Consider the following 14535-nt stretch of genomic DNA (forward strand, 5'->3'; position numbering starts at 1 on the left):
TAAGATAGTTCGTGTAAAAGTTGTCATCTCTACAAATGTGACAAATATGCATCTCTCACTCCTTATTTATTAAGTAGTCATATAGTGATGACAATCACTAGGACAACCTTTAACCAAGAATATTGCATCAAGTGAATTGTTGTAACAAGTGACCTTCGATGAGCTCTGCATGGAGATTGTTTGATATTCCAATTGAACCTGCAAAACCACTAATCCTTGTAACCTATATTATCACACAAAACCTCCATACCCAACTTTATCGAAGTTTCCTTAAGAATTCTCATCCACATCCAAAGTAATGAACTCATCACAAGGCCTTGTCCATTTCACCCATATTGTAATCACTTTTGAGTATGAGAATGACTAGAATACATCGCTTCCATATCAACCATAGTTTGGTAAATAGAATTAATGAAATACCCAACTTCATTTCTCTCTATTGCTCAAAAATTACTAGATAATTATTTATTTTTATTTTTAAATAAATAATTGCTAAATTAAAGTCATTTTTTGTCCAAAACTACAAAATAAAGGCCACTTAATTTCCAAATTAAAAACCCAACTATAATTTATTGTATATAAATTGTTATGTGATGGGTAGATACTATAAGAAGATTGTCTGAAGAGAATAAAGTGTCTATTGGTATAAGAAGATAAATTATCTCCTTCAGCCAATAAATAAAATCATGACATTTTCATATTTAATCATTTTCTAAAAAAATATTTTTAAAACAAAACAGTACACATGTCATACTTTTACTAGCTGCAGGAAATAATTATCTTTTGATATGATGAAATACTTTATTCTCTTGTTTGAATTAGGACCACAATTTGGTTGTTGCTTGTGTTTTTTTATAGATCTATTTTGCTTTTTAATTTTTTTACATGTTGATCTCTAAAAAATTTAAAATTGTTCCAAGAATATCAAATTTGAGTCTAATTAATATTTTTAGCATTTTTATAATCTTTAAAAATAATATTGATTCATATTTAAGAGTTTTGACTACTAATTTAAATATTTAATTTTTTTGGATCAAATTCCTACTTACACCAAGTGTATAGCCATTCCTTTTGTCTTACAAGTTTGATTAGTGATGTAGCTTATGTTAGCTTGGTTGCTTTTTTGTTTGTTTTAGGTAATGGATTTCTGAACATTCAATGTAGTGAAGGTTGGATGTTGGGTTTAAGTATTTCAATTTCATTTATTTTATTTTTTTAAGGGAAAATGATATTGGGTTTCATTTTTATTGAGTATGAAGCACATTCATTCATGTGTTGGAAATTATTTGTATATTATAGTGATTTTTATATATAAAATAATAATAAGGACATGATCGTCGAGATTAGAAAAATACACGAGTTAAACATTTTTATTGCTATTAATTTAAAATAATCTTTATGTAATAATCAATTTCACCAATAGTATAACTAATTAGTAAGGAAAAATAGTTAATACTGAATACTTGTACAAAATATAAAATTTAGAGTGTTTTTATATAATTTTCTCTATTATTATTTAGCATGACATTTTTATATTAAAATTATTTTAGTTCTTTTAACTATTTGTCATGTTATTTACATTAATGATTCATAAAATAGTTCATATGCTATGAATTTTAATATATCAAAGCATGACTCATGCTTATTCCACCAAAATATTCAAACTGGGCCAATCCATAACAATATAATATATGTTAATATTATTTATATTTATTCACTTATAAAGAAATAGTTTAAAATCTGTGCACTGACACACAATGTAAAGTTTTTTACACTTTTAATACATTATCCACCCTTATTAATTTGTATTACTTTACTTTTGTTTGTTTTTTGTTTGAGAGTAAAATTCAATAATGGTTAACAAATCAAGGAATGATTTACTGACGGTCTAAAATTAAATCATAAAGGAAATAGACAAGTAATGTAATGAATAATGATGAAAGAAAAAATAACAATCATTCATAATTAACAAGAACAATATTAGAAGAGAGGCAAAGTAAAAGAAACGCACGCAGACATTTGAGAATTGAGATTCTGAATTGATCAATGGCACTTTCACGCCTTCGTTACCCTCTCAATATTTCTCGTTCCCTTCGTCTTCTCTCTTCTACCTTCTCCACCAGATCCATTTATAGGTACCCTCTCTATTTCTCTCTCTTTTTTTGATCATTTTCTTCTAAAGTTTAGATTTTTTGTGATCTTCCATTGCTTTTGGTTTCTTAATAGTATGGTTCTGTGTTTTCAGCTTATGGGTAGTTTTCTTTTCTTTAAATAGGATTTGGGTTGCTCCACTTTTTAATCTGTGTGTTCCTGTTGTCATTATTTGTTTTCTTTCTTGTGTGTTTAAAAAAAAGTGCTTTTGGGTGGTGGGGGTGATTTTTGTAGGCAGATAATTTTTCTCAAGCGGAAAGGGAAGAGATGCACTTTTCGGGTTTGAACTCTGGGGCTTAGGGGTGGAAACAAGTTAGACAGCCGGTCACATACTGACTTATTACCTGACCTATAATAGACGAGTTCGGTTTTTTTTTTTTCATAAATAGGTCAGACTAAGGTGTCATAAACTAATTAGTTTAATAGACCAGACTTTAAGCTATCTAAAGTGAAATACACTTCATGCCTAGCAGACTAAGTGAGGTGACACCAACAAGGCATTCATATTGCTTATACACTCCATGAAAGACTCTAGAGAAGAAACCAGTTCATATTGCTTATTCTCGAGCAATCAAAGATGTGTATGATAGGGTTAAGAGTTAAGACTAGTGTGATAATGCATGGTTGAGTTGAGTCATATTCCAAATAACTACAGCATTGCATCAAGGGTCAACTTTGAGTTCTTATTGAAAATGTTTCATGTGTTTGATATAAATTGTTGGGATCTAAAATGGTGCAAGCATTTGCTTAGCGTTGGGCTGTTAGCATTCTGCCTGTAATGTTTACTTTAATTTTTGTATTTGGTCCATATCAGGAGAGGTATCATTCAAGGTTCCATTTGGTGCCATCCTTTATTTATAATGTCATATCAGATTTATTACTTTTGAAATAATGTTAGACTTTTAACGTTCATAGAATCTCATTTATTATGATGCTGGTTTAGTGCCTTTTTTCCCTTCTTATAACTCTGCTTCCAAGGTTCTAATATATCAATATTGGCTATTTTCTTGGCGCAGAACTTCTAGTTCCCGGATTTTTTCTGTGGGTGGTGGTGGAAATCTAAGGTCTGATCCATTAACCTGCAGTTTAGATTTTTGTTCTCCAATCTTATTTATGTGATTAGTTTGAACTTTGAAGACAGGGGATTGCCATTACCTTCCTTGGATTTGTTTTGTCAATCTCACTTCTTTCTCTTCAGTTCATGTTTCTTCCCTGTCTTCTACATTGTTATCTTGGTTGTTTACTAATGGCGAAATTTATCAGGCCTGCATCTTTATCTAGGCTCACTGGAGTTTGTGATAGTTCTTTGAAATCAAAGGTCAGTATTTGAATGAACAAGAAACTTCTAATTGTATCTATTATATTTTCTAACAATGTTCAATATTTTTTTGGCAGTGGATTGGTGTCAGATACTTATCTTCTGCAGGTACACACTGTTTTAGTTTCCTAGTTCTAGAGAATTTCTTATTTTTTAGGGTTTTACTTTGGTGGGTTCATCCTAACTTTTGTGGCTTCACCCTTCACTTAATATTCTTGTATGCTTCTCTTAAAATGATCAAAATTTTCTTATCGCTGGCTACAGAGGCTCCTATTCTGGAGATTTCGTGTGGGTTATGTTACCTTTGTGTTGGATTTTAATTACTTTTTTGTGTCATAACATGTATACTACCCATTAAAAAGTCCGAAGAGTAAGAGGTAGCATGATACCTTTTTCATTTATATTTGAATATCTTATAAAAATAAATATTACTATACCATATTAGAGAAACTTGTGGGTAGAAAAATCGGATATGATTATGTATTCAATTCATATACAGTATGATGGATATTAGTGGGATTAGGTAGGAGAATGATGTGTCATGTTCTGTTTGGGAGTTAAACTGTTAAAGCATGTTTTGTCAAGAAGTTTTGGCTTCTCTTCTGGTTTTCTGCTCATGGCTGCTTCAAGGGAGCTACCAACTCAGATACGCAATGAGATTGGGCAGCCTTGCTGCATTCTTAGTCCTTCCCTGTTCTTGTTTGTGCTTCATGGAGGATTCTTTATTTTGCTCATAATTGTACTTCCCTCCTTACTCTCTAGAAAAGCTCTTCTTTCTATGCTGACGTGGTTTTAGCTCAACCAGCTCTTGCCGAAATCTTCATGACTTAGTTGTGAGTTTGATTCAACCCTTCATCAAGGCAACTTCCCCCTCCTCTTCCTTGGTGATTTCACCTAGCCCAAAAGTTCTTCTATACAAATAAAATGTTAGTTTTGGGCCTTTGGTGCAATGCGAACTGTTCACATCACTGTAGCATTGCTGAATGCTGATCACTATGACATGGTAGCAGTTGATTTTAAGCAGGTATTGGTGACTTGGGTGTCCAGTTATTAAGGGGTTTGTTTGATTTTTAATTTTCTGCCTTGTGTGTCCAGTTATTAAGGTATCTATTTGCTTATCTTGAGAAGGGGTCTTACAAGGCCCTAAAGGATAAGTCTTAGGTAACCTGTGCAATTTTTGTCTACCCCTTTGGTAATAATGAATTTCAGCTTTGGATGCACTCTAACTTCTAACCCAACAAAGCTGCTGGTTAAAATGAAATTCTTTTATAATGTTGTTTGATGATTATATTCTGTCTTAATTGTAGTCCTTTAAAATTTGTTTAATGCAATATTGTTTGTGCAGCTTTCAGTGTAACTTGTGTTATTGTATTTGTATGAAGGACTAGCTTCTTTCTGCTATTTGCCACTGTTCTAGCTTATTTTTTACAAATGGCTTGCATTTTTTATCTTGTCTAGAGTGTCCATATGCATTGATTAGTTTAACTAATTTTGATATTTTAACTAAAAAATTGATGATTGAAAGGCCATAATCTGCATATTTTAAGTCATGCGCATCTGATTATGTTTTGATGATTTTGTTCCCCTTTCGGTAGACCCTCCACATGAGGTCCTTGGGATGCCAGCTTTATCTCCTACAATGGTGAGCTTTGGGTCCAAATAGGTTTTGTTCATTTTTGTCACTGTCCCTTTTAGGGCTTCAATGGAGTGTTGTTGATTTCTTATCATTTTTTCAGACCCAAGGGAACATTGCAAAATGGAGGAAGAAAGAAGGAGATAAGGTCAGTTAACACAGAGCATTCATGCATTTGATTGGTTATAAATCACAGTTCTTCGCTTTGATGCTTTCGTTTTGGAGTTTAACTTCTTTTTAACTTGTTAATTATTTTCTCCTTGTTACTGATTAATCTGACAGATAGAAGTGGGTGATGTACTATGTGAAATTGAAACCGACAAAGCTACCCTTGAATTCGAAAGCCTTGAAGAGGGGTAATTTTCTATTTCTTCTATATAAGTTTTTCTTCCTAAATTTTTTATAAACTGTACATTGGCCAATTGAGCTCTATGCATAAGTTGGCCAATTGGTTGGACATTAAGCCTTACATTGTTACATTTGAGTCCAAAAAATAATCAAATAGCTATCAAGCAGATTTTATTTTTAGCCTAATGATATTTAATAAGCAATTAATTCTTATAGGTTCATATTGCAAAGGAACCACTTAACCTAAATTGTTAAGTTTCTAAGTAAAGGTCAGATGATATTTTTAACAAGAGTGAATACCCACTTTGGCTCTAACAAATTTTAGCGTGTACCAATTTGATCACCGAAAAAGTAAAATTCCAAGCTAGTATTTAAAGATCACGAATGTGAGTCAAAATGCCTCTGTTAAGGGTCATAAATATGCTAAAAAATACTAATTTGACCTACATTTGATAATTTCTAGGACCATTTTGGGGTTTTCAATTTTCCAAGGAACACGAAATTTTTAGGGACCAGAATAGGTCTTTAAAGTTTTAATAATTTATTTTTAAAATGCTCTCAGTTAAATCCTATTGGAGCATAAACATGGCATCACCTTTGCCCTACCTTCTGCTGATAGTTATACTGCATGAAACTGAAACTAGCATAAAAGAAGGGGGGAAAGATCAAAACTCTAGATTACTTGGTGCTCCAACCCTGTGTCAGACAACTTAAAACTTCATTTTATTACAGAGAAAAAATCCCAAGAATAATTTTAATGAATATGGAGGAAATCACGTAAGAGTAGTTGTAGTAATTCATTGTTTTTCCTCTTTGTTGTGTTCTTACTTGTTCCGGTTATCTGTCGAAATAGATTTTCTTTGAAATATTTATCATTTCAATTTTTTATGAATTCCTATTTTTGCTCTCTATTAAATTTTGTTCAATATATTTCTCTGATTTTGACCCTAGAGCATATATATATAATACATGCAAATTTTAGTATATAATTAATTTGTTGAGGCAATTGGATTATTTTTGCAGATACCTGGCTAAGATATTGGTAGCTGAAGGTTCAAAGGACATACCTGTTGGACAACCAATTGCAATAACAGTGAGCCATCATTAAGTTTTGATTCTTGCATCATTATGTTGTGCAAACCATCGCAAAATTTAATTAAACAATATTGTATTCTACAAGTGAAAGTAGCTTTTTATTTTACAGACATGTACTTAGTTTTGTTTTTTCTAAAAGCCTTCTTTTGTCCCATTTAATTTCTGTTATATTCTTCATATTGACTAACAGTTGTTTTCCTTGTGTGTCCTTATTTTTCCCCTTTTGGTTTCTAAGGGCTAAATAAGCATCTCTCAAGTTACCCTTTGCCTCCAGTTATCTAAATGTGACTTGTTTTAACTTTTTGTCTGAACCAATTTAATAAAGGTTGTGTCTAAATTGTGTGTGTGTGTGTGTGTGTGGGGGGGATTAAATACACACAAGTAGACACTATTAGTGGCTGACATAACATAAACTTTTCTGAAATTTACTTCGAAATTGGACATCGGAATTTATTTTGGTTTTCAATTTCCAATGATCCTCTAGAAAATCTACAGTTTAGGTGTTGTGATTTGGGTAAATCATAAATTCTTGAAACACAATTTTTCTCTTCTTGTAATTGTTAGTTAGTTGATTTTTTGGGTACATTACTTAGTTAATTTAAAACTATTAATTTGTATTTCACTGTATTTAAATTTTTTATTACTGTAATTTCTAACTGTGGACCTTGATAAGGTTGAGGATTCAAATGACATTCAAAATGTTCCTGCTTCGGTGGGGGGCGAGACCGGGGTTAAAGAAAAGGAACCAACTAGTCAGAATGTGACAGATGAGGATACAAAACCAGATTCAACTTCTACTAAGATAAATGCTTCAGAACTTCCACCCCATATCCTTCTTGAAATGCCAGCTTTGTCCCCAACAATGGTGAGAACACTTTGATGCTTTATACTCTTTGTCCCCGACATGAATTTTCTTTCCTTTTATGGAAGCATTAGGTTTCAATTATTTTCTGTACAGAACCAAGGAAACATTGTTAAATGGAGGAAAAATGAAGGAGACAAGGTTAGTTATGTTTTAACTTAAGGTTTTGAATGATGTTCCCTCTTTTATAAAAAAAATTTAATTTTTTATGGGGATGCGAATACTCATTGACATCCTTTTTTGTTTGCTATGCATTAAAATCTACTTTATCTGATAGATTGAAGTGGGTGACATATTATGCGAGATAGAGACAGACAAAGCTACCCTTGAATTTGAAACTCTTGAAGAGGGGTAATATACTCTTTCCCTATACTGAAAGCCAGTCACTTGTAAATATTCTGTTTGTTTGGTACACTCTTCTTTGTTGCATATGTAATTATTGTTTCTGCTGGGCTTAACGTGGGTGCTAGGTACCTGGCCAAGATACTTGTTCCAGAAGGTTCAAAAGAGGTGGCTGTTGGACAAGCTATTGCGATAACAGTAAGTGTGAAAATGCTTTAATGATTTGGTGACTTCTTTTGGCAATGCATTGTGAAATGTGTTAGGTGAAGGACAGTGCTTAATGATTGATCTTATTTTTGAAACACAAACTAGCAAATGTTTGGCGATAGCATATCCACTTCTTGAAAAATCAATGGAGTCTATGAAAATACTTATGCTGTCTGCTAATGTTCAAGGTTGAAGATGCAAATGATATTGAAGCCGTAAAGAGTTCTATAAGCACCAGTTTGTCAACCCAACCGGAGAAGGCTACCCAAAGTGAGACTAAAAGTGAGGTCAAAGCACAAAAAAGCAATACAGCAAGGATCAGTCCAGCTGCTAAGTTGCTAATTACAGAATATGGATTGGATGCTTCAACATTGAATGCATCTGGTTCTCTTGGAACCCTACTTAAAGGGGATGTTCTTTCTGCAATTAAGTCAAGAAAATTGTCTCCAAAACCTGCTTCTGAAGAAAAGGCATCTCATCAACAAGTTGCGGCATCACAAGAGTCAAAGTCTAACTTAAAGCAGTTAGATGCTTATGAGGATTTTCCTAATAGTCAAATTCGCAAGGTAGGTCCATTGAATTTTCAGTTAACGATAATTAAGGTTCTTCAATTCTTTTAGGGATCTTGTTGCATGGTAATGAAAGTAATTTCTAAACAAGGATATATAACAGTATTCACATAAGGAACTCTATACAGCCACTTTTTGGTGTCTTTTGTTAGGAGTTAAATACTTATACATTTTGGGGAAATGTTTGTGCTTCTTTAGGCCAAGATTGTTTCAATGGCCTCTATCTAGTGTGTTGAGCAGCTTTTTTCCTCAGAGAATATCCTTGGTCGTTGTTATACATGCAAAGCTCATTTTTTATATTGATTTTGGATTTCATATCCGTGCTATTTATGTCTCAACTCTCAACTACATGAGTATTCAGGAAGTTTGACAACTAATGAAGGGTTAAATTTCAACTCTCCTTCCTCGTACACACCCCCTCTGTTTACGATGACTTGTCTGTAAAACAATTTGACTGTGTTGCAGGTGATTGCCAAGAGGTTATTGGAATCAAAACAAAATACACCACACTTATATTTATCATCAGGTTTTTATCCCCTAATGCCCCCTGCATATTAATATTTATCCAAACTAATCTGTATGCACTGATTAATTAATATAATTTTTCATTGGCATGTGTTAGATGTTATACTGGATCCTCTTCTCTCCCTTAGAAAAGATCTTAAAGGTATGGACTCGTAAACTATATTTCTCTTGGCATTGGTGCGCTTGCAATCCAATATATTCCTCATTCTGCCCCTTGATTGCAGAGCAGTATGACGTCAAGGTTTCAGTGAATGACATTATTATCAAAGTTGTAGCAGCTGCTCTCAGAAATGTCCCAGAAGCAAATGGTAAATAATTTCCTCTTTTTTCTCAATCAATTTCCCCACCTGGTGGGGTTAAGGCTCGGTTGTTGTTATTTCTCTATCAATTTTTGTTATATTTTCGTATAACTGTCATGGGGACAGGGGGTTCTACTCACAAAGTTAATGATTATTTTTAAGAGTTATGGTTTTAGTTCCATCTTATTGCACATATGTTTTAAAGTTAACATAATATTTTACCTTTTCTGGGGTGTAGAAAAGAATGACATCTTGTTTTTAATAGTCTGCTGAAAAATTCCTTTATTTATGGGAGCTAAGTTTGGGTTCTAGTTCTGGGTGCAGAAGGACTTCTGGTTTGGGGATAATAATGCTACTGACATACACAACCAGATGAATGCTCTGATTATGTCAACAATGGTGAATGAATACAAAATATCTGCTTCCCCATGAATCATTCCGAACTGTTGAACCTACCAAACCATGCCTGCAAAGATGGCAAACTAACCTAGGTTCCTCATGAGCAACAAATCGAAGTGGTGGCTCCATATAAACTACACCAACAGACTCCCAATGTAGAAGCACATTTTAAATATTAGGCTAGTGTCCATGCTCCTGTCAATGGCTATTTACATATTGTCCATTCCTCTGGATTTTATATCAATTGTGTCATATCAATTCTGGAGTGACATGAGCTTAAGTTATTGTGTATAAACCCAACCGAAAAGGATTAATCTTCATTGCCTTTTATTTTGGCTAAGTCATGTTTTAAGAAATATTTAACATGGATATATAATATGCTTCAATTTTAGTAGATTTTGAGGCTTGGTGCATTCTTTAGTGTCCATATGTTTGTAATTTCTCTTTTTGCATTTGCGTTCCTATTCGTAAAACGGAATCATTCTGCATAGGACTTTCTAATGCTAAATCCAATTTGCATTATGTCAGCATACTGGAATGCTGAGAAGGGTGAGGTCATTTTAAGTGATTCTGTTGACATATCAATAGCAGTTGCTACTGAAAAGGTAATTGGTGATGTTTAAATTGTTAGTATTATTTAAAAAAGCACTCAAACCTTTTGTGTGGCTATAGGGCTTGATGACTCCAATTATAAAAAATGCCGATCTCAAGACAATATCTGCTATCTCCTCAGAGGTAATCTAAAGTCATTTATACGGGTTTTTGATTGATGCCTTTATTTGGACTTCTCATAAATTGATTCAAATATTAGAAAACAAGGTCCTTGTAGTTTGTTTCTTCTTGAACAAAGTTGATGGTTTTTCGATACTTCAGATCAAGGAACTAGCTGCTAAGGCACGTACGGGCAAGTTGGCTCCACATGAGTTCCAAGGAGGGACTTTTAGGTGAGTTTACTACATATTTTGTCATACAGGCTTGGAAACTACCCATCCATCTTTATTTTAATAAAGCTTATGCTATTCCAAAAGCAATGACTGTGAACCTTGTAAAATGCCTTAAATGCAGCATTTCAAACTTAGGAATGTTTCCCGTGGACAAATTTTGTGCTATTATAAACCCCCCACAGGTTCTTTTCTCTCTCTTTCTCTCTCATGCACACACACACAGGTGCATGCATACTTGCTTTTGCAGCATCTAATTTGCTAGCCTTATGTAAGAGTAAAACTGCTTGAAATATAAATTTTATTAAGTATACGGTGGACGTAGCCAAGTAGATTGTGAATCTAATTCTTACCAATTCCAATCAGTAGTCACTCACCCATAAATAGATACGTAACTTTTCTTAATAAATAAGTTTTTAGAAAATTATTTTACATATTTTTTGAATGTGTTTATTACCATTGTTCTTTTACTTCCTCCCAATATTTTATTCATTTTGTAAAGATGAATAACCAAATTCTATGTTTTCTAATCTATCATCTAAAGCAATGAAGAATCAAACTATCATTGTGAACCAATGATGGTGGTTACATAATATGATTTTCATTATAAGAAAGATGGTTAACTGGAGATTTAAGGTTTACAGATATTCAATTCATATTAGTCACTCTAGCTGCAGACCCTTCAAGAAACTATTTCTATTCTTCTTATCCCCTATTTTGTTTGTTTGAGACAAAGGAAAATTCCATTTTCGGTATTCTAATGAATACTGTGGCAATGAAGAAAGAAATCATCAGTGAACCAAGGACTAGTAATTCCAAATGTGATTGTTCAGGGGAGGGAAAGGGGGTAAAAAAGAAGGGAAACCCCGAAAAAGTTCAATGGGTTTCTGGTTTACCAGAAGAAAACCTTGTGTACTATTATGGGAATTGTTACTGAAGTTGTATATCCCTTGTTGGCATCAAGATGCTGAAAGTATTTTGCTCCTTTTGTTCTCCAGTTCTTTTATAGAAAATGCCAACAAATGAAGGAGCCAAATGTTGTGAAAACTTATTGGAAAACATACCTTTTTATATTCTCGAGAGAAGAAATAATGTGCACTTATGATATTTTTTCCATTTCTAGTAACATTAACAAGTTAATGGCACCTGTTAACAAAACCCTTATTGGCTTGTGTTATTATATGCTGCAGGCTTGTATTCTTGCTGTAGGAAGAGGCAACAAAGTTGTGGAACCAGTAATTGGAACTGATGGTATAATATAAATTTATGATGTTACTGCATGCCACACTAAATACTAAAATTTGAAGTTGTTTTGACATGGATTATTATTTGCTAGGAATTGAGAAGCCATCAGTTGTCAATAAGATGAACTTGACATTATCTGCTGATCATCGCGTTTTCGATGGAAAAGTTGGAGGTATGTGTAACTAGAATACTAGAGTTAGCCAACAAAAGTAGAAGTTTCATTACTGTTAAATCAATGTCTTCTGGTTTCTGATTAGGATCAAAGGAGCTGACATAGAATGTATTGTCAAATATGCATTACATTAGACAAAGGAATATTTTCTGGATATGCAACTATGTTTGTTTTTGACAGATGATTAGAAATGCTTTAAACTGCTTTAGTTAAAGCATTTCTTGGTGGTATAGCTTATGCTCGGTTCACGGTTCATCACGTTTTCCATTTCTACTCATCGTTTAACTTTTTTTAACTATATAATGACATAATTTAATCCATAAGCAAACATAATTAGAGTTTGTATATTGATTAATCAAGTATGAAACTAATTTAGCTACTTGTTAATTATAGGTAGGTACATTAAGGTACACTGTTTTAAAGGGAAGCTTATGCTGGTTTTCACTCTATTTTGCAGGTGCATTTATCTCTGCTTTGCAATCAAACTTCAGTGATATAAGAAGACTTCTTTTATAATGAGATACAACAAATTGTCCACAAATCAGTGTGGATGAACAAGCCAAAACCCTATTTTTGTTCCTTACAATTGTTCCTCTCTTAATCTGAAACAGTTTTACATTGCTACCCCTTTTCATTTCTTTGTAAAATAATATCTTGGGTGTAGTTTCCAAATATCCTGAGAAAGTACCCATTAATGTACCATCTAACAATTGAGTTTCAAGAATGTTGGAAATTTTGTTCATTAGCCAATTTGTATAATAAGCTTTTGAGTGTAATATATATACACTGTCGGTGTAAAGATTTATACGCACTCAGTACATCATTCACTATTCATTTGTATCGCTTGTTTTGAAGAGTAAATGATAACAAATGCTAGCATTTTGATGAATAAAATTCTTCTCAAATGTTCATCTAGTAAATCTAAATCTGGATTATGGAAAAGGATACAATGATGAATAGAGTTATGCCACTCAAAAGACACCTCAACATTACTTATGAGACCCACATTCTCATGTCTAGCCAAAAATGGAATAAGCTTACCTTTCTGTAATGTTAAAATCAGATTGTACCAGCTGGTTGAACCTATTAAACCATGAACCTCATCCTTTTCCGGTCATTAATCAAAATTGGTCAAAGTATAGTCTAATGAGTTTGATTTAGGTTTGACAAATTTTTAAAAAACTATTTTTTGAATTATGATTGTGAGAAGGTATTGTTCATTTAATCTAACTGGTTCAACTAGTTAAATAAATCATAATTTTATTTGTTGGTTTGATTTTAATGTTATTTTTTTTTGTTGTCGGATCAAAATAAGAATTATTGTCTTGATGGAAGGAAAAATTAGGTTCATATGATGAAAAGTTAAGTGAATATTGAAAATGTTTGATATTAATAGCTAAATTTGCATACATGTATTATAAGTCCTTATATTTAACCAATTTATTAGGTTAATGAAGTCCCTATATAAGGATATCAACAATATCTAACATAATTGATAAATGATTGATTATCTTAAACATGATGTTAGAGGTACAATTTTTGTTGCATGTATGGAAAAAACTTTTTTAGTAGAGGCAAACTCCAATTTGGTGATTTCTATACCACAAAAAATTTGGTTCACCAAAAAAATATGTGGAGCTAGACATCTTTTTTTATAACTTTTTAATAGAACAATATTAGTATGAATCACTTGCCTTAGAATTTAGGAAAATGGAGTTTGAGGAAATATTTAATAGTATTTTTTTACCATCACAAATCAAAACTGTCTTTCCCCCTTAAAACAATCAAATAACTAAATCACTCACCAATTAGTCAACTATGCTTAATGCGATTAAGACATAATTATTATTGTATATTAGCATTTTATTTCATAATTCAAGTAAGATAACCTGAGTCAGATATTGGCTTTTTATGATAAGAATTTGAGTGTTTCTATATTGTTCTTTGGTTTATGCTGGTTAGCATTTTAGACATACAAAAATTGTGATTTACAAATCAATTATCCATAACAAATACTTCCATCACATTTGTTTCTTTTTGGTTCAGCCATGCTTGGTGAGCTCCAAGTGTTCAATAAAATTAAAAAGAAAAAAAAGAAATATAAAACTTAAAAGTCATGAAATACATTTATAAGGTAACTCTAAAGTTTCTTTTTCTTTTTATCCCCTCCAAAACTTAACTTGCAAATAAAAAATGCTATATGTAGTGCCTTAGTGCAATTATCAGTTATCTCCCTATTCCCCATTTATGACAAAAAGCCAGATACTAAAAAAAAGTTTTGTTTAGATCTTGCACATGCTATACAAGGCAACTCACTCATAATAATGGAAAGTATTAAAACACACTAAAAGAAAGTATATTTGTCCAATATGCCAATGGAGTCAAAAATGACACTAGAATGAGTTTAACTCACTCATGAATTCTTGAAA

General features: G+C 32.5%; 1 protein-coding gene across 1 annotated transcript; it reads left to right on the forward strand.

The window, feature by feature from the left end:
* On the forward strand, positions 1952 to 12848 carry LOC109336031 (dihydrolipoyllysine-residue acetyltransferase component 1 of pyruvate dehydrogenase complex, mitochondrial-like). The gene is made up of 23 exons (XM_019572372.1): positions 1952 to 2135; positions 3168 to 3215; positions 3415 to 3469; positions 3547 to 3577; positions 5065 to 5111; positions 5206 to 5250; positions 5385 to 5458; positions 6474 to 6543; positions 7219 to 7410; positions 7504 to 7548; positions 7685 to 7758; positions 7878 to 7947; positions 8145 to 8522; positions 8991 to 9051; positions 9148 to 9192; positions 9275 to 9358; positions 10277 to 10353; positions 10421 to 10483; positions 10622 to 10692; positions 10814 to 10874; positions 11880 to 11940; positions 12026 to 12106; positions 12564 to 12848. The coding sequence occupies exons 1-23, from the start codon at positions 2047 to 2049 to the stop codon at positions 12620 to 12622; spliced, it is 1881 nt and encodes a 626-aa protein (XP_019427917.1). The 5' UTR covers positions 1952 to 2046; the 3' UTR covers positions 12623 to 12848.

This window comes from Lupinus angustifolius, chromosome LG20 (assembly GCF_001865875.1).
Source record: "Lupinus angustifolius cultivar Tanjil chromosome LG20, LupAngTanjil_v1.0, whole genome shotgun sequence".
In the NCBI taxonomy this organism is placed as follows: domain Eukaryota; kingdom Viridiplantae; phylum Streptophyta; class Magnoliopsida; order Fabales; family Fabaceae; genus Lupinus; species Lupinus angustifolius.

Coding starts and splice junctions, on each gene's coding strand:
- LOC109336031 (XM_019572372.1), top strand. CDS start 2,047: ATGGCACTTTCACGCCTTCGTTACCCTCTCAATATTTCTCGTTCCCTT. Junction 8,523..8,990: donor CTAATAGTCAAATTCGCAAG/GTAGGTCCATTG, acceptor ACTGTGTTGCAG/GTGATTGCCAAGAGGTTATT. Junction 11,941..12,025: donor ACCAGTAATTGGAACTGATG/GTATAATATAAA, acceptor ATTATTTGCTAG/GAATTGAGAAGCCATCAGTT.